The sequence below is a fragment of the Tachypleus tridentatus genome, chromosome 13 (genome assembly GCF_004210375.1).
Source record: "Tachypleus tridentatus isolate NWPU-2018 chromosome 13, ASM421037v1, whole genome shotgun sequence".
NCBI classification, from domain to species: Eukaryota; Metazoa; Arthropoda; class Merostomata; order Xiphosura; family Limulidae; genus Tachypleus; species Tachypleus tridentatus.
The window spans coordinates 54577460-54603140 of record NC_134837.1 but is presented as its reverse complement, the minus strand read 5'-3'; the positions used below and the strand labels follow the sequence as shown (position 1 = coordinate 54603140).

The 25681-nt window shown below is 32.5% G+C and overlaps 1 protein-coding gene across 3 annotated transcripts in view; it reads right to left on the bottom strand.

Moving 5' to 3' along the window:
* The window catches only part of LOC143240221 (uncharacterized), an 88558-nt gene that overhangs the window by 25649 nt on the left and 37228 nt on the right, over window positions 1–25681 (bottom strand). For all 3 annotated transcript variants that reach the window (XM_076482339.1, XM_076482341.1, XM_076482340.1), the window contains exons 7-9: window positions 14301–16845; window positions 6118–6571; window positions 997–1885 (exon numbers count right to left, since the gene is read on the bottom strand). In XM_076482339.1, coding sequence (XP_076338454.1) covers window positions 997–1885; window positions 6118–6571; window positions 14301–16845 — 3888 coding nt within the window. The remainder of the gene's footprint in view (window positions 1–996; window positions 1886–6117; window positions 6572–14300; window positions 16846–25681) is intronic.

The window sequence follows — 25681 nt, the reverse complement described above, 5'->3', positions numbered from 1 at the left end:
CTGCAACCACTAAAACAATTTTAAGCAGGAATGAGTCTGTAACACAGCAGTATCCCTAAATATGTACATTTACGAATTGGTAATGTGAAAATTAATCAGAATAATCAAAGATTGGTCATTACAGTTAAATTAACAAGAATTTGATTATGATTTTCCCATAATCAATGAAAAATTATTTGTCAAAAATATGTTTTTTATAATTTTGTTACATACTTGTTTCTCAACCTCATTGCAAGGAAATGGGTCTTTATGTCGGAAGTCAACATAATTCATAATTAAGACAAGTTTCCCCACTGGTTCACAGTCACTATAGCCCAGTTGAGCTTTTCTTAGATAATATCAGAGGCCTGAAATTATCCTTGAAAATTATTCAGTCTAAAAGCCACTAATTTTAATTAAAGTAAATATTGTATTTACTGATCTGTCAAAAGTCAAGGACTTTTCAAAACTTACATAAAAACAAAACTTTATTAATTTGTGCCTAAGGATGATTCATTTGTTAAATTTTGTATTAAGCTGAACGAGGGCCATTTACACTACCCATCCCTTGTTTTGAAATGACAAACCAAACAGAATGCAGCTAATCAACACAGCACACTGCAAACTTTTAGGCTACTCTTGTCAGCCCAAGTAACAAGATTTGACTATCATTCTTCTGTTGCACACAAAGCAATAAAGTGTGGAGTGCTTTTTTTTTTTGCTAGCAACCCCAGATCCACATTTCAGCACACTAGCTGCTGGACCTTGCTTAGCCCTCCTAATGATATACCTAAAAGAAAACAAATATTATGAAATTTTTATTTTTACTTTTTTGTGGATAATATATTTTAACATTTATCTTATGACATTTAATATTAACAAAGCACTATCTGAAACAAAAGCATAATACTGAAAGACAATAAATAAATGAAATGTAAAAACAAATTTTTTTTTCATATGCAGCATTTTGTAAGCTTTAAAAATATTATAAATAAAGAATATCTCATTTCAACTTACAAGTCACAGTACGAACAAAACAAGAAAACTTTTCTCCAGCCTTATCTGCATGTCTAGAGATAGCATTATAAATAGTAAAAATGACATTTCCATCCTTCTGTTCTAATCCATTTTTGCTAAAAATAGTTTCCACTTTACCCCAAGAGTCTTTATCCACAAATTTGTGAATCATAGTTAGTAGGTTTGTTTCATGCGAGTTATTATTACTTGAAAGAAACTGACTACGCTGCTGGTTACTTAATGTTTTCACTTTATAATGGATGTTTTTGGCATCAGCATATCTCCCAACTTTATTCAGAACTGATATAAAGTTTCTGATTCCATCTAAGCTGAGATCAATAAAATCTGAAGACAGTAGTCTGTCTACAAGAAACAAAGGAAAATTCAAGAGGTGGGGATTATGATGTAGTTCTTGAAGACCAAGATCTAGAATATCAAAGGGAATTTGAATATGACAGTAAATGACACCATACACCATAATTGGAAAAATTTTGCTCCAGTCTCGCATGTATGTCATGAAAGCATGCATTAAGATTTGAACTGCTTTTTGATAAAGACTAATCTTGTTCTCCGAACACAGCTGGAAGATCTCCCACAGTGCATCCTTAGTGTGCTCCATACATTCTTCACATAACAAAACTATTTCACTACAAAAACTACTATCCACAAGAAAAAGTTCTCGGATATACTGCACTATAACCTTAACTCGTCCTGGCTGCTTCAACTTCACAGCAGAACTAGCCAAAATATGAAGTAACTGTTTGATGAAGTGAACTTTTTGCCTTAGATGTACTTTTTGGAAATCCTGAAAGGCCTTATTTAAAGTACCTTGCTTACAAGACTTCTTGATGTGTTGAAGAATTACTGCCTCAGACTTACGAGCAAGATTCTAATAAGGAATATAACAAAATATAATAAAGTACATGTTTTTTCTTAATTTTATCTTAAGTTAACTGATAAAACAATTGCTAATAACATTATTAATAATGTGCCATTAAAACATAAAACATTTTGTGAATCTACTTAATGAAATCCTCATTAGATTATATCCAGCCAATTGAAAGCTGTGGACATGATTCATTAATGGGTTCTCAAAATTTTTAATTATTGCTAGGACAATAATAAAAAAACAAAATATCATTACTTATGTAATATTATTAATTTCACAAAAAAAACCTAATACCATTACTGACAAAAAATACAATTACTCATTCAATGGTTAAAAATACCACACAGAAACACTGTTAATGACATTTTTCTGGATATGTTACAAGGGTATTAAATACCACAATAAAGATTGTTAATGACAATGCTGTTACTATTAAAGTTAAAAGGAGATGGTAAAAATATTATTTGTGTATCCATACTCATGCAAAGACAAACATTGTTAATGACATCACTGTTATGCTACATTAATATAAAACACTATTACTAAAATAATAATGTCAATGCTATCTATCAACATATTTACTAAAATAACAATGCCATCTATCAATATATTCTTACAATACTAAAATGACATAAAACACCATTTTTCGTGTAATATTATTAACAATACTAAAGCTGTTATCCAACAAGAAGATAATATACCATTACTCATGTAACACTACTAATTTGACCTTTTACCTTGATTTGGTGAAAATAAGATATAAAAGCACATTAAAACAATTTCTAACAGTCACACACTATACTCCAAAAAAGTCAACACTATCATTTTTTAGGTTCAAAACAATTAGTATTAACTGGAGGTACAATTCTTACAATACATCTTGTATATACAAACTGTTTTGCAACTAGACTAAGACTTCTCAGAAGAATTTGGATAAAATGTATGGTAGAAATAAAATTGCATTTGTTTCAAATAGCAAGAAAGAGAAGAGTACGAAAATAATAAAATACTATAATACATATTCAATGCCAAAGGTTGTCACTATTCAATGAAATTATGTATTTTAATCTGCATTATTACATTAAAAATTGTTTGTTTTTTTTGTTAAATACTGTTACCTGAACAAAGGACAATGGATCCACCAAAGTTTTGCCAGAACAGTCAAAAAAACAGGCAAGCTCCCACAGTAAGATTTTATAAGTTTAATATCTATAAAGTTAGTTTATGCCAGGGGTCTCCAAACTATAGCTCGCAACTTTGATTTATCCTGCCCATCAACAGTTTATTAAAGTAATAAAGTTTTCTAATATTATAAAAACAAAAAAAAATGTAATTGAGCAAAAGCCAATCTAGTTGCAAAATAGCCTGCCAACAGTTGATTAAAGTAATAAAATGATATAATGATATCATTAACATTTTCAATGATATAAAAAATAAAAAAATAAAATGTAATTGAGCAAAAGCCAATCTTGGTGTGATACACTTTTTTTATCTTTGCAGGAAAATGTTGTATTACTTGGTATTGCATCATCTAGCTTATTGATCCCAGTGCCTTGAAGCAGCATGTTTTTGCCCATACCTGCCCTGTGTACCTCAGTATGTGTCAGTGAATGCTGCTGTTTACTTTATGTTTGAGTTCATAGCTATTCCTAGTTATTATGTCAGGACAAGGGAAGAAAAGTTGACTCTGAAGGTCATGTTTTTAAAGAACAGTGGAGTGAACCACTTCATTATTGAATTTAGATAACAAATGAGACTACTGCAGTGCTAAAAGAATACAGTGTTCACAGACATTATAAAACCAAGCACTCAAGCTATTCTCAGTTCATGGTAAAGCTACATTCAGACACATCTGAAACCTTGAAATGTAATTTATTGTCACAAAAGTTTGTATTTAAGAGGAAGAAAGCTGAGAATGAAGCTGCAACAAGAGCAAGTTTGAGTGGCACACCTGTTAGCCAAGTGAAGAAAACCATTTAGTGATGGTGAACTAATATGTATCACTAAAACAGCCAAAGAAATGTGCCCAGAAAAAAGAGTTTTTAAGACTAATAGCCCTTCAGCAAATAGAGTTGCTCAAAGAGTTGAGGATATTGGAAGCAACATTATGCTTCAGCTGAAAGACAAGGCCAAAGAGTTCAAGTGCTTTTCCATCATGCTTTACAAGTCAACAGATGTGTCCAACATTTCAAAATTGCTGTTGTTCATTCAATGAGTCAATATTAATCTTAAAATGACTGATGAATTAGCGTCTGTGCACAGTATGTATGCAATAACCAAAGGTGAGTGACATTTTCAAAAAGGTAAAAAAATAATTAAGTCAGTACAGTATGCAATGGAGAAGACTGAAGTGCATTACAAGAGATGGTAGTAAAAATGTGTGGTGCAGGAAAAGGTTTAGTTGGGCAAATTTATAAAGCTGTTAAAAGTGTGGGTTGTTCCAAGCCTATGATTCTTCACTGCATTATTCAGCAGCAGGCACCGTGTGGAAAATATCTGGATCTATCATGTGTCATGAAACCCGTAGTTTCAACAGTGAACTTCATTTGCTCTCATAGACTGAACCATCATCAATTTCATGAATTTTTGGCATAAATAGAAGCAACATATTCCGACTTGCCCAACCACACTTCAGTTCGATGGCTTATTTGTAGGATTGTCCTTTATGTCGCAATTTTTTTTAGCTTAGAATTGAGATTGAAATTTTCTTAAATTAAAAGTATCACCCCCAACTGTTACTCACAATCAGCAAATGGCTTTGGAATTTTTTTTTTCTGTAAATTTGACCATGTACCTAAATTAATTCAATCTTAGATTACAAGGCAAAACCATGCTTTAAGATATGTACATTGAGGTGAAAGCATTTTGGCAAAAACTAATTCTTTTTTGAGTCACAATTAATGAGGAGTTGCTTTAAACAATTTCCATGTGAAGAGTTCAACCAAGAAGCATAATCCCTGTTCCCATGCAGGTTTGCACAAAATATTCTTTCTGACCTCAAACAACAATTCAAGGGCCATCTTTCTGATCTTGATGCAAATGCAACAGAAATAAAGATATTCCAAAACCCCTTTGATTGTGCTACTGATGAACTGCCACTTAAAGTTCAAATGTAGATGATTGTCTGTAATCCAAAAACATGCTGAAGGATAAATACAAAGAATGGAAACTGACAGAGTTCTATAAATGCCTTTCAAGTGATCAATATGTTCATTTTAAAAACTTTGCTTATGGATTAATTGCAGTTTTTGGCACTATGATATCTAGTTACAGATCAGCTTTATCTGATGTATATTTGCAATCACTTTTGATGATAGGGAGCACTAACTTTAAACCTCAATTACGTTTAATTTTGTCAGAAAAACACCAGTTTCAAGTTTCTCACTAATGATAAAAAAGATGATTGCACATCTTAAATATTTTTAGTATGTATTCTTAACAGAAATAAATTAGTTATGTTGTATTGGAGACCCCTGGTTTATGCCATATTGAAGATTTACAGGTATATGCTTCATAACAGTAACTTTTGCTTGATCCTGACCATTCAGTCTCATGGAATGTCTGCAAGGCATCAGTCTATATTATAACTTGCTGCCAGCATTAAAAGGAGACAGCAACAGGTTGACCCTGACTACACTGTGTCAGAATTTAGGGGATGTAGGCATGACAATATTGGTCTCTTTGATGACCTGAATAAAAACTGCCATGTCTTACATCCAAGAAATTTCCATGGTAGTAACATTTTCAGTATTTAACTACAGGTTTGATATTCAGAAATTTTAAGTAAGCCTACTGACAAATCTGATAACTTTTGTCAGAATTGAAAAGTAAGTGTAATAACTAGTGAAATGTGAAATGAATAAAAACACTTATAAATTCATATACATATGCTGAATAAATAAGCAAAGAATTACTTTTTACACTTTCCAGAGGGAAGAACCAAGTAAAAAAATACAGTGCTTTTAAAATATGTAGTTAATTCAATGTTCCAATCTCATTTCTGTAGTCAAGCTACCATCACTTACTACTAATTTTTAGTAAGCCTCAAAAATGTTCTTCTAATACCATAACTTTTTTTACCTATTAAACAATTGTAGAATAATAACCATAACTCTGTGAAAATTTTTTTTATGAAATGTTATGAAATTCCTTTATTTTGATAAGTATATAAGTTCACCATTTTGTTTAGAAAAAAACCCAACTAAGGAAAAAAAAAGTTGCATATCATATACCTTGCTTCGCAATGAATTCTTCACACTCCTTCCATAACATTCAAAGGTCTCCTTCCCGAAACCAAGAATATGAATAAATCTGCACCGATTACGATTACACTGTCCATGCAACCAGAAAGATCGACAGTAACCTTCTGGAGTAAACATAGTACTTCTGATAGTGTTATTTCTCCTCCTAGGTTTTTTACTGCTGAAGATATTAGATCCTTGACTTTTACCTTGTGATTTTGTCACTATCATATTTTTCTCACCAAGATCTCTTAAAATGTTTTTGTATCCTATTTTCTTCATAATATATTTTGAGCTGTTACTTTCCTGCTTTAAAATTCTGTCACTTTGTCGGATTTTCTTCTTCAATCTTTCTGAAGTTAAATAGGGATCAACACAAGAAAAATTATTTGAAGACAATGGTTCTTCTGAAGAAAACTTCATTCTTGATTTCTCAGCAGCACCACTAGAATTATTTAATTCAAGAACACTATGTATACCAAAATAAGCACTGCTACATGAAAGACAAGATTAATTTTCAAATGGGTATGTAGGATTTTTCAAAAACACCATGCCAAGGTTTTAAAGTGCAAATTAACAGCAGACCTATTAGTAAACAAGGAGATACTTAGTTATAGACTTAGAACTTCCTAACAGGATAACAAATTGTGATTATTACTGCCATTATTATTAAAAACTTCTTTTATTGTCATAATTGTCTTAAATATTAACCAGTTGCACTTGATTTTCATTCAAAGTGCCAATTTGTTAAAAAATGCTAAATCAATTACATCAAAGACTAATCCCTGATTGTAACTAAGCCCAATTATTAATAAACAGAAGGTTTTTAACAAATATTACTCAAATAATTCTAAGGCTGGCATCTATTTTTTACTGAATAGAGTCATTAGTCATAAATCTTTATTTCATTGTAAAAGTTTCTTCCCATATTCCAGTGTTAAATAAAATTTTGCAACAGATATTGAAATATTTTCTAAATGAATACAATATTCATAAACTATTAATATTTTCTAAATGAATACAATATTCATAAACTATTTTAAACCACAAAATCTACTTATTTAAAACAAAATTAAGCACAAAATGATTTAGTGTAAAATTTAAAGATTTTATGAGCACAAAAAAATCGACATTAAGCTGTAAAAATTGAGTTGTGAATTAACACTAGTTTAAAGGTAGGTGTATTCTTTCATATTTTAAGATTAAAGCTATATAAAAGCTAATATGCGTCACATCATGCTTGATTTCTCGAGATAGAATATCATAAAAGCCAAAGTGCATTTAACCAGTCAGAATAGTTTGATTACTATCTGCCCATTATGATTTTAGTGACAGTGATCCAAGAGGACCATGAAGAGGGAGTGTCATGAAACTTTGATCCAACAGTTTGTTGGATCACCTAGCCCACAGCCAATTTCATAAAAATTATCATGAAAATAAAAATAAATTAAATTTTAAACTTAAATCAGCTTTAAGTGGTTTGTAAACCACTTGTTGTGAAACACTATTCCAAACAAAACTAAAACTACAAAATAAATAAAATTAAAAATCGACAGAAATCATCATAAATCCAGCCTTTATCACTAAGATAGTTAAATTTTTCTCTTAAATGCACTTAAACTTACTGCCTCCACAACATCTGATGGTTAGCCATTCCAGAAGCCAACCACCTTGTTAGAAAATTGAAAATGTCTAAACTGAAGATGACTCCAACCTTGGCAAAATTTATATTTATGTCCACTATATCTATTATTCTTGTCATTAAGTATGAAAAAAAAAATGGTGAATCAACACTATAATCGATTCTCTTCACAATCTAAAACACCCCCAAACGTATCCCCTCTAACTTTTTCTGAGATCTTAACCTCTCCTCATATGAAACCCTTCATCACAAGCATCATTCTCATAGCTCCTCCTTGGAACCCTTTCCAACCATTCAATGCTTTCCAATTGTAAGAAGCCCAAGACTAAATATGATACTTCAAATCTGGCCTAACCAATGACCTACATAATGAAATTATAAAATATTTAGACACATTCAATATTTCTATAGATACAACCTAAAATCCTGTTTGTCCTATCACTATAGAAAGCACACTGCTTGAATGAGTTAATAGATTAACTATTACACCAAGATCCATTTCTTTCATAAAACTGTTAAGGTTATTCCAATCCAAATTATGATAATCTACATGATTTAACTTGCATTTATTATAATTAAAACATCCTCCATTTACTTCACAGCTCATTAAATACCTAAATCCTTTAATAAAGCAGTACCATCCTCTCACAGCTATCAACACCCAAAACCTCAAAATCATCAGCAAATTTTAAGCCATTCACTGATCATTGCTACATCTATTCCATCTAGTATCATTGATGTAAATCAAAATAAGTCTTAACACTGAGTCTTAAGATAATTCATTTGTGACATTAATTCAGTTTGCCTACATTCCATTTATAACAACCCTCTGCTTTCTTCCACCCACCCACTCTTCTATCCAATTCTTATCCCCCACACCCATGAAAATAAATGATTTCACAAGCCTTTTATCTATATACATCAAATTTATAGCCTTATCCTCGTATACACAAGCAGTAACCTATTCAAAAATGTCACAAGACTTGTAAGTCAAGATTTTCCCTTAATAAAATCATGTTGACTTATTTAATAACATTCCAAACTTTGCTAAATGAATTTGCAAAGCATCTTTTATCAGAAATTCCAGAACTTTTCCTGCAACTGACATAACATAAATAAGTTTAAAAGTACTAAAATAATTTTTATTACCTCTCTTGCTAACTTCCAATACAAAAATAGTAGCAAGTGGCTCATATATCCAATCCTTAACTTCCTTCAAAACTTGGAGAAATATTATGTGGCCTAGGAGCCTTATCTTTCTTTACAGTTCCCAAGTTTTTCTTAACAAGCTCAGAAGTAATGTAATAATCTTATTCAACTTTTTTTTTTCATCTATCAATTGTTAAAGATGATGAATATTGCTTAAATCTTCATCAGTAAAACAAAAATCTGAAGAAAAAGCAGAATTTAATAACCTAGCCACCTTGTAATCATCAGCTACAAGCTTTCCTTTATTATTCCTTAAGGTTCCTTTTGTTACCCTTAATGTATTTAAAGAAATCCTCTCTGTTAATTTTTGCACTTCCAACTTTTTCAGTGTATCATATTTGATGCCCTAATTTCCTGTTTGACCAACTTTCTTCACTTTCTGTCCTACCAGTCAGTTTAAACTTATTAAATGTACAATGCTATTCCTTAATTTTATTTCTCATACTCTTAATGAACCAACCTGTTTTTTATAGCCACCTTTTTTTCTATAAGGAATATGTTTTTCTGGAATACTTAAAAATTTCCAACATTTTACATGAATCAACTGCCCAATACACAACAGATAAAGCTTGTCACATATCTTCAATAAAATCTGTAACCAAAATATCTTTATTCACGATCTCCATATGCAGTAAAACATGAAACTAATAAAGTAACAGTTTCCACCTTATCAACAATTTTTAAATTTGAAGTTAATAATAATAATCTAAAATAGCATTGTTTCTAGTAGATTCCTTGACAAACTGGTGAAAAAAACATCTTGAATAGTTTCCAGACAACTTTTCCTTCATGATTTTGACTCTAGAATTACACAAGTTATACATCTGACATCAAAACAACCCATAATTATGACCACAATAACAGCTAAAATCTCAATCTCACTGTAAAGTTTTTTCCTAATTTCATCAGTATCATGTGGTGGTCTGTAACAAATTCCCACTAAAAATCTTGCTATTATCTTTGATATCCTGAATTTCAACAGAATATAGCTCACATTTTACATATAAAGCCACTCCTTCCCTTCTCTTTAGCACTCTATCACTATTAAATGACCTATAATCCTGCATTTTGTAAACAAATTGTTATCAAAATCATCCACATTTCAGTTATTCCAATTATACCAACATTCTCTATTCCTAACATTCTAAAGTCATCCAGTTTATTTCTTATACTTTAGCATTGCAACAGTAACAATTAACCCTATCCTAAGAACTACTTCTATACTCATTGTCTATGCTAAACTTTTCAATGTATTCATAATTTGATCCACAATTCTCAACAGTATATCTTTGATGTAATTAACTAATGGCCTTTCTCTTCAGATGCCTTTATCAACCCTTTGTACCGACTAATTAGCTCCTCTGACATTCTTTTACCTAGATCATTAGGCCAAGAATAACAAGGATACATTTTTTCACTAGAATTGGCACTGTTTCAATAAAACATTGTATCTTTAGTGTCCTCAGTTAATTACCTTACTTGAGCCAAGTTCAATGTATGAAATATCTTTGTTAGAAATTCATGAAAGTTAACATTTTTCTAAACTGAAAATATATTTCCAACAGACTTACATCTGCTTACAAAAAAACTCTGACTTGTACTGCTCTCTTATCACAAATTTTTGCTAATCACTAACCTTGCTATTCCCACACTTATTACTGCATACTAATATGCATATGAGTATGCAGAAATCCTCCACCAACAAGAGTGCAAAACTACCCCTACCATAACTAGCACTATATCTAATTATGCACATGTCAATCACTCCAAGACTGGTTGTAATTAACCAAACTAAATCATACAAGAAGTGGGGAGGGCAGATGAGAAATGTAAGAGAAGGTAAGTATCTATCAAATATACACTTTCAGTTTAGGAAAATGTTAACTTCTGATACAATATCTTACTTAACACTGAACTGGCAGATGGCCAATGAGAAGATTATGGCCCTTTAGGACGATCATGAGGAGTGATACGTAATTAAAAACAACATCCCAGTGGGTGACCATACCACTTCTGAGGCCTGGTGTACTATTTGTCCTTGAATGTTGAGTCTCCAAAATTTAGAGTGGTAATTGGGAGGAGTTCCAAAAAATATTGAAATAAAGGGACCTCTCTAATGTAGAGTGGCTTGTTCACAAAAGTCCATAAATGGGAGTTCAACCTCAACCAACATCTAGCAGCATTTGGTATTATACATCAAGTCAGTGATATGAAGAAAGTCCTTTACTTTTCATCTCAGATACAGGTATCAGCAGAAAAGTGAAGCTCCCTCACCAAGAACTCGTTTCCACATCTGCAAAGAATCAATACAAACCCACAGGGAACCAGCATCTGTCAGAGGATAAGAAGAAGCAGAGCCCAAGTAGGTGTTCACCTCTGGTCCAATATCTGGCAGTAATAGAAGTTTTGATATCAAATCTATGGGAAGAGGACAGTACCAAGCTTTACACAAGCAGGAAGTAGTGTGTTTCGTCCAGCTACAATCAACACAAGATCCACTGGAAACCAACATCCAGCATACAGTAAGAAAAGGGCTGTAAGTTTGAAGTACCATCTCCAGTACAAAATCTGGTGTTATTGTGAATTTACCATTTAGGCCTCCATGGTCCACTACCCCAGTACTTAGGAAGTGGAAAATGGCAAGGACTCCCACACTTTACTATGAAAAGAAGGGAAATAATGTATTGGAGAGTCTGAAGGATTAAAGCACAGGGAAAAGTGCAATAGGTGACCATGATACCCTATACCTAAAACCAAATCAAGTACATTGATGTAATGCATCATCCAATACTTGATGACATCTGTAATTCTATATCAGATCTTTAGTCGGTTGAGCAACGATCCATGTCTGCATTACTTGTGTTAGTCCAAGGACAAACATTTTATGAAGCATAAAACTGCAAGGTACACCCGTAAAAGGTTCTGCATAACACCCCATCTTAACAATGAGCATAAAATGGCCATTTGGCATGTTGTCTCTTTTTTTCCTACATTTAATATGAATGTAAAGAGAATATACTGAATGGAGTTGAACAACCAACATGTAGCAACACCTGAAATGGTACATCAGGTGTATGTGGAAAAAGTTCCAACACAACAGTCATCTAGTACCATCTTCACAGGTCATACAGTTCAAATTTAAGACTAAGTATACCTGGTTAGGCAACACACACCACAAAGTGGGATTAAAATATGCAATAAAGACCCCTACAAAGAAAAATGGAGTACTTATCACCACAGATAAAAAATTACAGCACTGATGTCCCACAATGATAACAGATTTCATAGGAAGTAAACATGAAAAAAAAGCAACAATCATCAGAAGAAAGTGAAGAAAACACCAGGCAAATGAACTAGTCAATTCAACCCAGAAGGATGATGGGAAAAATCGTGGGAGAAGTTAGGATGTCATGGAAGAAACAACTGAACTTAGGAACCTAAATGGAGGCAGCATATGTCATTTACATTCAGAAAACTCTCACTTGGCAAAGGATATGAAAGGATTGAAATAATCAATAAGGGCACAGGTGAAATACAGGAAATGGGAGACAAACACAGAACACACCATATATAAATAACAAATCCACCAAAGGGAAAAAAAATTTTATCAAATCCCTCAAAACAACACTTGACATATACAGGAGGGTGTAAAAAATCTTAAACTAAAGGATCACTGATAACCTTATTACGACATCATCAGTGTTCTGGTTAATGCATGACATTGGTCAACTCCCAACAGACCAGAGTTGTCACTTCATGGGCCAAAAATCATGGTTGTGACCAATTGGATGTGGTTGGTAGTTCTGCTGATGCAAATGCATAACTCCAAAATTGAAAAAAAAGACCAGAGTTATTGCAACAGAACAAAAATAGAAAATAAATTAAGTAAAAACACTTGTAATCAGTAGGACTGTCAATTATGAAGTAATTAATATGTGCAAGATGAGAGAAGGCACTAGTTATGATTGGAGTGGTGTCACACACACACACACACACACACACACACTGGTTGAATTCACTCAAATCTATTTTTACTTTATGCAATGCATCAAAATTGTGAAAACTCAGATTTTGTGATAATTTTTTTCCAGTAACTTACAAAAACAAAACAGTCAAAATAGGAACGTCATACTTGTTGAAAAATATCTTTTTTTAATATCTCAAAGTCAATTGCTGACACTAATAAAATCAATTAAAGATTGTGAGGGTCAACCAGGAAGTTAAAGCTTAATATATAAAGTTAAAACTTTGCAAGTCTGTTTAAAAGTTCTTAATAAAAGTTTTCCAATCTAAGCATTTGTAAGAATTTTGATATAAATAATAACAATAACTTAAGTCTTTCACAGTATTAATAGTTAAAGTAAAATTAGAAAAATCAGTCACAAATACTGTACAAAAAAAGATATTTTGTGTAAATTATTCATATAGACCAACTCATCCCATTCATATATAAAATTGTTTTTATATTTATTTTACATAGTAAGAACTTACCTCAATGAATAGGTGACAACATGACACCTTACAATAATTATCTGCAACAAGAAGGACTTGAATACAAGTGATTGTAATCACCTGAATATCCAAAACCATACAAATACTTTGAATAGAAATACTCATGTTAAAGAATAAACCTTCAAAGTTTCTTGACCTTGGATGTTGAGGTTTGACCTTCCAACTGACCCTTACACTCAATCAATTTTATTCATGCTTTCAGAAATTGACACTGAAATAAAAATATTTTCAGAAAAGTATGGTATTTCCATTATCGTTCTTTTTATTTGAGTGCTGCTAAAAAACTCTTACAGCATCCATTTTTACACAATTTGTATGTACTGTTTAAAGCTAAACTATAAGGATTTAAATATTCTAATGTGCACAAACACCTCATACATTAAAAAATTTAGGAGATATAATGTCCTACTGTTACAACATCATTTTTCATCTAAGATACCTATAATTCTCAGCCCACTGTACAAAAAGTATTGAACAGTAAGTAACACAAGAATGAATGAATAAATGTACTTTTAAACAAGCATAAATTCAAAGAAATTCCATTTGGATGAACCTCCATTATAATGTTTCAAATTTGTTAAAAAATTAATATGTAAACTTATATGTATATACAAAAAAAAATAATTATGCAACTCAGGTATGAAATAAACTAATTTATAGTTTGATTAACACAAATTTCAGATAACTTTTATAGCTTCAATTTTGAATTTTACAGTTGATTAAAATATTATCATTAATGAAGATATAACAAATTTTAAAGTTTTTATTTAAAACACTTTTGGCTTTGATGATTCAATTAACACAATTTTACCTGTCATTAGGTTCTTCTTCATTATTACTCAAATCTTCCATTAAAACTGAAGATGAAGAGGGACAAAGTGAAAGGGTATCTTCCTCATTAACACCTACATCATCAGTCGGAAGATTCACAGAGTGATTTTCTTTTAAGAGCATTTGTGTATCAATGTTTTTTATAAAATCATTAGAATGTCTTGTATTAAGAACAGTTTTATTATTATTTCTTTGTCGAGTTTTCTTTATCCATCGAAATATTCCACTTTCATTATCTGTATTTTGCTCATCTGCAACTGCTATTCTTTCTGAGCTTGACTGAGCCTCAGTACCATCATCTATGTTAGTTTTCATATATCTTTCAATATCGTTTGTGGCTGATATATCTGTTTCAAGAAATTTACCTTCAGGGGCTCCTGAATTAATCAGATCAGCAGTTTTATATTTTTCTCTATGGGAACCTACTCCTGATATCATCAAATCTTCAAATTCTAAGGTTTTGACTGAAGCTATTTCTAAGCTTATATCTTGAGGTTCTGGCTCATAATCAAGTATTTCAGTATCTAAATCATTAAGGTAAAATGATCCCACATTATTCATTGGTAGTCTTGTAGGTGACACTGGCTTGACCTCTTTGTGAAGATCATCTTCACAGCACTTTGCAAGACTTTCATTTTTAATATCTGAAACTTCTACACATTGGTTGTTTCTAATATTATGTATGTCTAAAGACTTAACATTACACACACTAGGTTTTGATTTTTTGGAGTGACTTGGACATTTCTTCACATCTTCTGATATTAATTCTTCTGCAAATGATAATTTTTGACTTAAAACACTAACATTACTTTGTCTTTCTTTAAATATTGAAGAAGACAACAAATGATCATAGGTTTGCCTTGTTTGTGAAGTTTTGGATAAATAAGAATCAAGCACATTATCTTTGTCAGCCGGATGCACATCATCTGTACTTCTATAACTCCTACTAAAATCCAAATCTCTTTTACTCTCTTTTTCAGGAAAGTAACAACTTTCTGTTTCAGAGTCAACAGACTTTAAACTGCCACTAGTAGAGCTACCACCAGAAATGCTCAATGATGGCTTCTGTATTTTGTCTGCAGATTTTACAGTGATTGACTTTATTACGGAAAATGGAAGTTGCTTAATCTTCACAACAGGAAAAAGGTTTATATTTTTAAGCATTTTGACATTAAAAGATGTACCAACTCCATACTGGTTTTGACAAATATTTTTTAACTCATATTGTGGCATAACATCTGTTGTATATAACCCTTTAAGAAGCTCAGAATTCTTACAAATATCTCTGTTTTTAGAGATTCTTTCAGAGTATTCTAAATTTGAAGAATTTTCCAGTTGACACTTATTTGTCACCATTGTAGACGACTTCCTCAGAAAGTTAGCAGTCTGCTGTGCATCATCATTATTACAGTTTTCATTTTCATCATCACTAAATAATAATTTATTTGTCTTTTCACAAGACATATTTGTCAAAACTTCACTTTCTGAGTTAAGGTCATGTGGTGCTTGTTCTGCATCTGAATAAAGTTCAGGGCCATTTTGAAATCTATTCTGCATGTGATTTTCTACAGATGACAGGTTTTCTTTAAATAGTTTTAATAAATTATCTTTGTTGGTTGTCATTTCAGTGCATTGAACTTCAGAACACAACCCTTCATGAGTAATACTTGATAAATTCCATTTATCACTGACAAAAGTTCCCTGACTTTCATGAGAGGAATGTTTTTGTAAATCTTTTACATATTCACTGTTAATGGCTGATTTCAACAAGTTTTCAGACACTAATGATATTTCGCAGACATCACTTGAGTCTAATATTATGCCACTTTGAAGAGAAAATTCATTATTCACATGAACAATATTCTCGCTTTCCTTGACACTATGGCACTGTTCATTTATACTTTTACTTATTTCCTGCATTGTGTGAACTGTAGTTACACTGCTGCTGTCAGCAGTACCTGAGAATATCTTTTGTCCTTGTTTTGTCTTCATGAATTCCAAAAATTCTAAAAACAATTTATGATCAATAAAGTGCAACTTACCAAAGCATTTAGTATCATGCAAAGATGCATCTGGCTGAATAGTAAGACCATTGGTAACAGGAAATTCTTTAGTAACGTCTGAACGTTTTCTGAAATACAGTGGCGTTTCTTTTCTCCTTAGAACATCAGCTCTCTCTATTTTCTTTATATTATCTATTTCTTCACCGTTGTTACTAGAAATGTCAGCATCACTGTAAATTTCTTTACCACTTCTGAATTCATCATACTCACCCTCAGATACTTCAGAGGAAGATGATATCACTTTTTCTAGTTGCAATGTTGAGAGCTGTTCTTGAGTTGGTATTCTATTATGTAAACTAGAATAGCCTGTATTTTTTTTTAAATCACTTCCTTTATATGTTATTTTGTAGTCACTTTGGGAAGATGAAGTACACATAGGTAGTTTTTCCTGAGAAAGATATTCCAGTGTGACTGTGCAGGGTTTGTGTGGAGTTATCTCTCTCACCTGAGCAGGTGTACTGTCTGAAATTAATTTTTGATGATCAGCAAGTTGATAATATACAAAAATAAACACACATATATATACTATGTATATAAATAAAAATATACACAGAAACACACACACAAACTATACATACCCATAAATATACAAATATCTACTATATGTTACTACTAATTTACTTCAGTTATCCTTGAAGTAATAGGCATATGAATAAGCAATGTTTCAACCAATAAATAATAAGTGCTCATAATAATCCAAAACAAATATTCAAACATGACCATTTTCACAAGACCCATTTTCCAAACTTTCTTCTTTAAATAATTACCAATGCATTACACATGCCAGAAGCCAATAAAAACTGGTTTTTAATCACATCTAATGGTAACTCTACAAGTCACTAATAATAATATGCTATTGCCAGTTTAAATATCTCTTACCTTTTACTTTATAGACAATTTGATAGATATATCACTTTTACTGTCAAAATACTTAGGAGTAACCTAATTTCACAATAAGCTCCTCAATGTATTTATAATTATATTTCAAAATGAGTGGAAATGATGATTACTAGATGTGTAGAGAAATATGAAACTGGTACTTTGGAGCTTCAATGTTTCATAGTATGTTGTAGTGTTAATTAATAACAATCTTAAATATACACACCCACACACTTTTGTATTCACAGGTTGAATAAAATTAAAAACTGTTTTATTAAAAAAATATATATATATATCATAATTTGTGGTGAAGCATAAATACCAAGATGTCATAATTTTTGTGCATCATTAAAACCTTACCACTGATTATTATTGCCATACAGATATCAATTTTAATCTATCATTGCTTATTTAATGTGAGGTACTACAAAGATCTGAAGCTTGATATGCAGCACTAATACAAAAAAAACAATTTTACATCAAGTACAGTACATTTTGAATTACTAAAATAATGAAAGCACATTACACAATGGACTTTATCTGGTTAGTTGTGTATGCTAAATTCAAAATAATTTTTCATTACCAGTATGGATGTGTGAATTTGTGCAATAGTGATGTAGGACATTAGCATTTTCCATCATGCAACATACATCAGCATCTAAAGCAAAACTACTTTTATTTAGAAAATTTAACAGCAATTTTACTTACTAAAATACAAACTCAAAACAAAAATTTTATTCTCACTGAAGAATAAATTTAATGTCTCTACATTGACAAACATACCACTATAAATGTTCCTCCTAATTTACAGTCATGATTTATTTTTCAAAATGTACTGTAGTACACACACACAACTACATTATATAAAACTGGAGAATAACTTGTAATAAATAAAAAAAAAATTAATTTTATTACATTTTATGTTAAAATAATATCAGTCCTATAATTACAGTCATCTCTATTCAGAAACTATTCATAATAGTAAAAATGTGAATCCTTTATTAGAAAACCACAGTTATACCACATACATTTTTTTTCTTACTGTGCATTAAATATGCAAGCACTGTTTTTTCTTTTACAAATTGTTAAAACTTAAAATTAGTGAAATTAAAACTTTCTTCCCCAACTTACTAATCAAGGTAATAGCTATCTCAATTTTCAGGTTTATAATATTTTCTTTTGTGAAAAAACTATTTCACATCATAAAAATAATCAACATAAAAATTAATTACTTCATAAGCTTCATGTGAAGATATTTTATTTTGAACACTCCAATTTTAACTATTCTTTAATTAGGCTAACATTCACATAAGAATGCACCACTTTTCCAACACACAATTCCAACATGACCAACTTACACACAAGAAAAAATCAAAAACTGTATTTGTAATTGCTTGGGATTAGCAAGACGATATCTCTGTAGCAAATCCATGCAGTTTGGTTGACAAGCACATGGATAGTTCATAATTTCCAAATTGTGCTCTCCTCCCTGAAACGTTGAATAAAAAAAACAAAAATTCCAAAATTCTTTATACCTTTGCTTTGGACATGTAAGAAAATATCTTTGTATCAAAAACAATGTAAATTGGCCAAAATATGGCAGATTAATTATCAAAACAAAAACTATGCAAAATAGTGCTTTATGTGGTATCTTCACTGACCCATAATTACTAAAACATGTCAAGTCCAGCATTTTAGTTTGTCAAACTGTGCTGCTTCTAGAAAAACATCTTTCTACCAAATTCCATGTAAACTGGTTGAAATAAGACTAAGTAACTGATCAAAACCAATAAAAGTATGAGTTATTTAACCATTTGCCTCCCCTACCCTAAAACAGCTAAAAATTGAAATATTACAATTTTTTTAAGTACATGTATGGTATCTGTCAAAAAGTATCTGTACCAATCCTCATGTAGACTGACCAACATACAATGGAGTAATTAAACATTAAAATGTTTGACATCTTGACCCTCTTATAATTACTAAAAATGAGCCAGTCTACTACTTTTATTTGTCAATGTGTGAAACCTGTAGAAAAGTATCTTTCTACCATATCCCACATATACTGATTAAACTATGGTCAAGTAATTAACCAAAAACTCAAAATTAAACTAAAAAAAAAACTCAAGATGGGCATTGTCAGTGTTTGGGCATACAAGAATTTATATTTGTGCAAATATAACACATAACATGGGAATCTCACATAAGATAAATGCTTTTATTCAAATCACAAGTTCTTTATAAATATTTTTGGATGTTTTATCTTAAATATCATGAATAGTTAAACAAGATTAATCAATCTAACTTCGTTGAAAATTGTTTTCGGTGCATTTCATGATTTTATGTTTACATAATATAACGCGTGAAACACTTATAATGCTGTGGGCAAAATGAAAAAGTTACTTATATGTACTAGTTCTATCTGGCACTCGCACAAAAAAAAATTGTGTTTATGAAATCTCCAGAATCTCAGTAACTAATACAATATTCTACTCTACAGAAAGAACATCATTTTATTTTATTCTTTTACTGGACAAAATCTTCCAAGTCCTGTAAAGGTAAGATTATTTTCAGTTTCTAAAGCTTCTATATTTTGTGAAATATATTTGTTTTTGCTTTATAGTGTTAACATCCAACCATTATGGATATTTCTTTTTTTATATACATTAGGTACTATAATTTATGTATAATTAGACAGTACATGTATGTAATAAATGCTGTTGTAATGTATAGTCTGTTAGAACAATACAGATGATGTGCATCAATAAGAATATTTTGTTTAGCCTGTCTAAATATTTAACTGTACAAACAGTAAAAGTATAATTGTTAATGAATTTACTAAATGTATTATCAAATATTTTAAGTCTAAACCAGACCTCACCAAATATTTTCAGATCTAAGAGCCAGCCCCAAAGTTTAGGAGCTATGTCCAATGTAGAAGAGTTATGAAATATATTTTGAGTCAGTTGTGTGATTATGATACAATACATACTTTTACACAACAACAAAGTTCTTTATTAAACCTTATAACATTTTTAAACTTCAGTATGTGCAATTTTCAAAATAGTAGGCTAAACAAATACAACTTAGGAAGATTATTGGAATGAATGAAAATAGAAATTATCACCATGATATCGATAGGTAAAGTAGGTTGTTTAAGAATAGATCTACTCATCACTGCAACTCTTTAAAACAATAAGAAAAGGCCTTTTGGTGTTCCTATCTTCACCACTGTTTATACCAGAAAATGGGAGTTATATTAAGAAGAGTAATCTATCTGTAGATGAAGCACTGGTACTCTTTTCCTTTCTCCTCTGAAGAAGGGATTCTTTTATTCTGAGGCAGAGGAGGAAGCCATAATGACAACAAAGAAAAAAAAAGAAGACAGAAGAACCAATATTAGTTAATTTATTCTGGAGGAGAAACCTGACATTTCATTGGTAGAATATGACTTTCCTCATGGGGATTCTATCGATGGTCCTCCCACAATGACCAAAAACAACAAGTATCTCTGACCTGTAGCCCAGAGTGGAAATGTGAAACACTCAAAGATTAGCATTCCAAACTGATATATAACTTCATTCAAAAACAGTCTGTTTTTCACCATGCAAGCAGGTGTCAGGCTTCTCTTCATTTTTCCAACTTTTTCTTTCACTCTCAGCATTGTTACCAAAATTGCTGAAGAAATAAACAGATTTGCAGACCAGCAAGAACACCTAAACATTTATATCAGAAAGAAAAAGAAATGCTGTTATTCCCAAAGAGTTTTTATCTCATATTGGTGTATCTATTGCTGCAAACATATATACTGCTTACCATCTTTTACAGTTTACTGGTCTTCGACTCCATTTCATTTACTCTGGTTTCTTTCAATATTTTCCAGAGAAAAATCGCTAATTATTTCTACCTTTCAATAGCAATACTAATAACTTACCTAAAGCAGATGCTGCACATGATTAACTCTTCAAAATCAGGGTCACACTAATTCACCTAGTAATAGCTTTCCCAGCTCACCAAAATCCTTCTAAAGACCTATCTACTGATAAACAAATGTTGGGAACAAAGGGTAGAATTTCATTTAAACAACACCTACCTAAGAAGTCAACCAAGTGGAGGCTTGAGTTGTGGGTTCTAGCAGAAGCTATGACTGGATGCTGTCATTTCACAGTATACTCTAGTAAAACTAGATTTACACATTCCAAGGGCAAGTGAAATGATAAAAGATATGTTTATGCTCTTTCGACAATGCATAATGCCACAGTAATACTCTATTACTGACAGGATTAGCAAGTCTCAGCTAATAGTGGATTACAACAACTTTATGGTAGAAGTTGATCTTAATGATCAGTTTCTCAGCTATTATTCCATTCCATGTAAGACAGTAAAATGTAATAAGATGCTTATCCTTAGACTTGTTGAACTGTCTATTGTTAATGCTTTCACACTTTTAAAATAGGTAATTAAAAAAGTACAAAATAATAACTTTCACTTACAATTAATGGAATCCCTTGTGAAACAACTGATTCAAAGTACAGGAGGGTCTTTTTGCTTGTTAAGTATTTAATCACCAGTTCTGGCAGACACACATTAAAAGATTTCATCTGGAAAGCACCTCCCAGTAAATGTTTAGGAAAAGAAAAGGTGCACATTGTACCTCTGTACAATTGTAATTAGGATGACTTACATGGAATGCAAAGTTCATCTGTGTAGAAGGCACTTTGCAGAGTAGTATACTTGTTGAAATCTTCAAAGAAATTAGCTTTCTTTCTACTAAAGACAGCCAATATGTGGTGGATAATTAGGTTTTCTAACTATTGTACTTTTTAAATGTTTTGAAAATAAATTCAGACATTACATTTCTAATTTTTATACTACAAAAAAATTCAGTCTGATTTTTTTCTCTTCTTCTTCTTACTTTATTTTAAAAACTAAGTTTCTTTAGTAGGGGTTTGATGTTTATAATACCTACTTTTTGTATACATCATCACTTAGTATTTATATTTAAATCTTCCCATTTAAAACCGGATAGTGTCACCAATGGCCATGGCACTGTCTAATGTCAAGAATAAACCCACAGAAGTGACATGTCTGAAATGGTGCTGTTTCTCAGAGTCATAGCAACAGCACAACAGTTAAATGTGGGCTACTTGCGACTTGAGTGTCACAAAGGCAACACATTGGTGAATCAGTTCCCGATGAAAGAAAATGATGGATTAAAGAAATTTAACCAATGCATGTCCTAGCCAGCACAGTTTCCTCCTTCTAATCCTTGCAGAGACAAGATGGCCAAAGAACAGAAAGGTTGAGCTGGAAAAACTTCTTACAATTTTGGTCACTGCAAGTCACTTGCCAATTGGCAAGAAACTGAACTGTCGATACAGGACTGTAGTCCACATATAGGATAGGCAGGGCTGTGATTTCATCAGATCAGACAGACATAGCTATGGTATCAGTGAGCTCATTCCCACAAATCCCAACATGGTCAGATATCCAGTAAAAGTGGACAGAAACAGAAGATATGGAAAAATGGGTCAGTCAATTCTGAATATCAATGAAAACTAATCATAAGTGATTCCAAGGCTAGCACAGAGCTAAGAGACCCAATGTAAATAGTACAATTGCATAGCTTCTACGTGATCCAGGGCAATAGAAATGGAATATAATTCAATTGTGAACACAGAAGCTGTAGAGGAGATACTGTGAGCAATCATCAAACCATAACAAACCATGGCACATCCCACAGAGTCACCTGATTTCAAACCATCTGTATAAATAACAATGAAAGAATGGTTCAAAAGACAATCCACAAAGCAAAGACAGTACTTCCAAATCAGGAGTATCCACCTTCCTCAGATGACTCAAAAAAAAAAAGATCATAGGTTGAGATGGTGATAAACCATGGCAGGATGAGCTGATCAATGGACACAGCAACGTGATCCAATGACAGACCCAACTTAGCCAGCTGCACCTGGAAACAAAGGTTAAAAACAAGAACAGCAGACTGTCTATTTTGAGAGAGGAGAGCCCACTAAGGAAAAAAAGACAAACCCACATGGGATGTTGTGGTAAGGATCAAAATTTAATGGCATACTGCTAAGAAAGCTGCAAAAGGTGGAGGTGAAGAGGAGGATCATGGACTGGAGAAGTGCAGAAAGACCCTATGCAGGGCTGAAGCCAATGATGGTGAAACATCTTCAAGGTTGATGTTCTACCAGAGCCAGAGATCAGAGACCCATAGTCCAGTGTGGAGCTAATGAGATATGGCATGATAAATCCTGAGCACAAAACATCAATCTGCTCCCCAAGAGGCAGAAGAAAGGACACAGAGGATATTCAGTGCCATTGTACACATGACACATAGCTGCTTGTTGTGAAGAAAGAAAGTCAGCTTAAAGTCAAAGATAAGCTCCAAGAACTTTACCTCAGGGACCATGAAAAGAACAAAATTACCAAGATGGAGCTCAGGATCAGAGAATATACTTCACTGGTGACAAAAGTGCATACAAACAGTTTTGGAGAAAGAAAAGATAAAACTATTTGCTGTGGTCTATTTCAGCAAGCTATTGAGGGCAGTCTCAAGCTGCCACTCAATAAACATCATGTTTGACTACCAATACAAGATAAGATGATAGCATTAATCTTGAAACTGAAAAATGTAATGCTCAAGACAAAAATCATAAGGGACTCCAAATTCCTGTGGAAGCAAACAGGAAAGTGTCAAATCTACATGGACATGAAATCATCTGTCCTGTAAAAAGTTCCAGACAAAAAATGGGTAAATTGCCATGAAATTCCTGAAGGTCCTGCAAAATGTTGTATCTCCATGTAGTGTTGTAAACCTTCACAGGGTAAAAGAAGACAAAACAAGATGTTCCCTCTTGAGAAAGCTTCTCTAATCAACTTTTCAATTTGAATCAGGTTGATCAGAGAAACTTCCTAAACATGGAACCCATACTGGGTGGGCAAGAGGAGGTTGTTTGATTTGAGGAACCAAACAAAACAAGCATTAATCATTTTCTCTAAGATCTTACAGAGAGAGCTGGTCAAAGCAGTTGGATGACAGTTAAAAGGAATCTTGGGATCATTCCTATAATTAAGAGAAAGGGAGGATAAAAGCCAAGTGCCAAGCATCAGAAGAAACATTCATCAGTCAGATCCAGTTATAAACGACCAGAAGAATAACAAGGGAGGCAGGAGAGAGATGGAGCAGCACCTTAAAGTAAACATCATTATGTCCAATGAAGAGCAATTTTGAGTTCCATAAACGGGTGATTATAGTCATTGAGACAATCAGCACAAACAGAAAAGGAAACTGCTTTTCCCAAGACTTGATGTCCAATAAGGTGTAGGAAGAAAGAAGTGCAGGATGCACAAGAAAAGCTCTCAATGAGTCACCATACACATTAAACATAAGGATGGATGTTCAGATCCCAAGGGAGGTGAACTGAAAATACAAAACCTTTCCTTGGAGGTCCCCCTCATCATGTACATGAATCCACTTTGAGGGACTCACCATCCTGTGATGGTACATCAGTAACTTCCTGACCACTAAAGAGCAAGATGAAAGGGGATTGGAGGCATACCTCCCATTGACCTAAAAAATCATGTCCCACATAATTTTGGAGCTGTTGGTAGAAGAGATGCTAATTGTAAACCTAAGCCAAAATTCCTTTTGGCACTGATGCCTAAAGTGCTGGGCATGGACAAAGGCCTGCTGATAAAAATTGTTGTTAGAAAGAGAAGGATACTGTCAGAAAGTATCCATGGCCCATTTCCGAACGTACTATGCCTCTCAGCAGACAGGACTCCACCATGAATGAGGATACCATAAAAAATGTGTTGAGGCCTTAGGAATAGTCTGGGTAGCTGCCTGGATGGTAAAATCAGTCATTGCTACAACACAGTCGTCAATCTATGGCAAACAAATAATGGCAAAATCAATTTCCAAAACAGTAGTGAAAGGGAGTCAGTTGACTTGGTCCAACTTCCACCTAGACACAGTGGTTGAAGGTCACTGACCATGGCAAATCTCCTTCAGAATGACAAGAAAATGATCACTGCCCTGTGGGTCACTGTTAACCCTCAAAAATAAGCAAGAGAAAAGTGAAAAAGAGCAGATAGAGAGATCAATGGCAGTAAAAGACTGATTAGGTACATGAAAATAAGCATAAGAACCAGTATTCAAAACAGAAAGGTTGTGATCTGAGAGCATACACTCCATGGAACAGCCCCTCCCATCAAGATGGCAACTGTTCAATGAGAACATTAATGTCTGATTGATCACAAGTCTTTCCATGATACAGGCAGAAAGAACAAACAGCAGTGGTAAAAACCAAGGAAATACAGATATCTACAGCCTCCAAGGGTGTATCAAGTGGCAAAGACAGGATGGGCATGTGCTGGTCAACCAGCAGAGCCA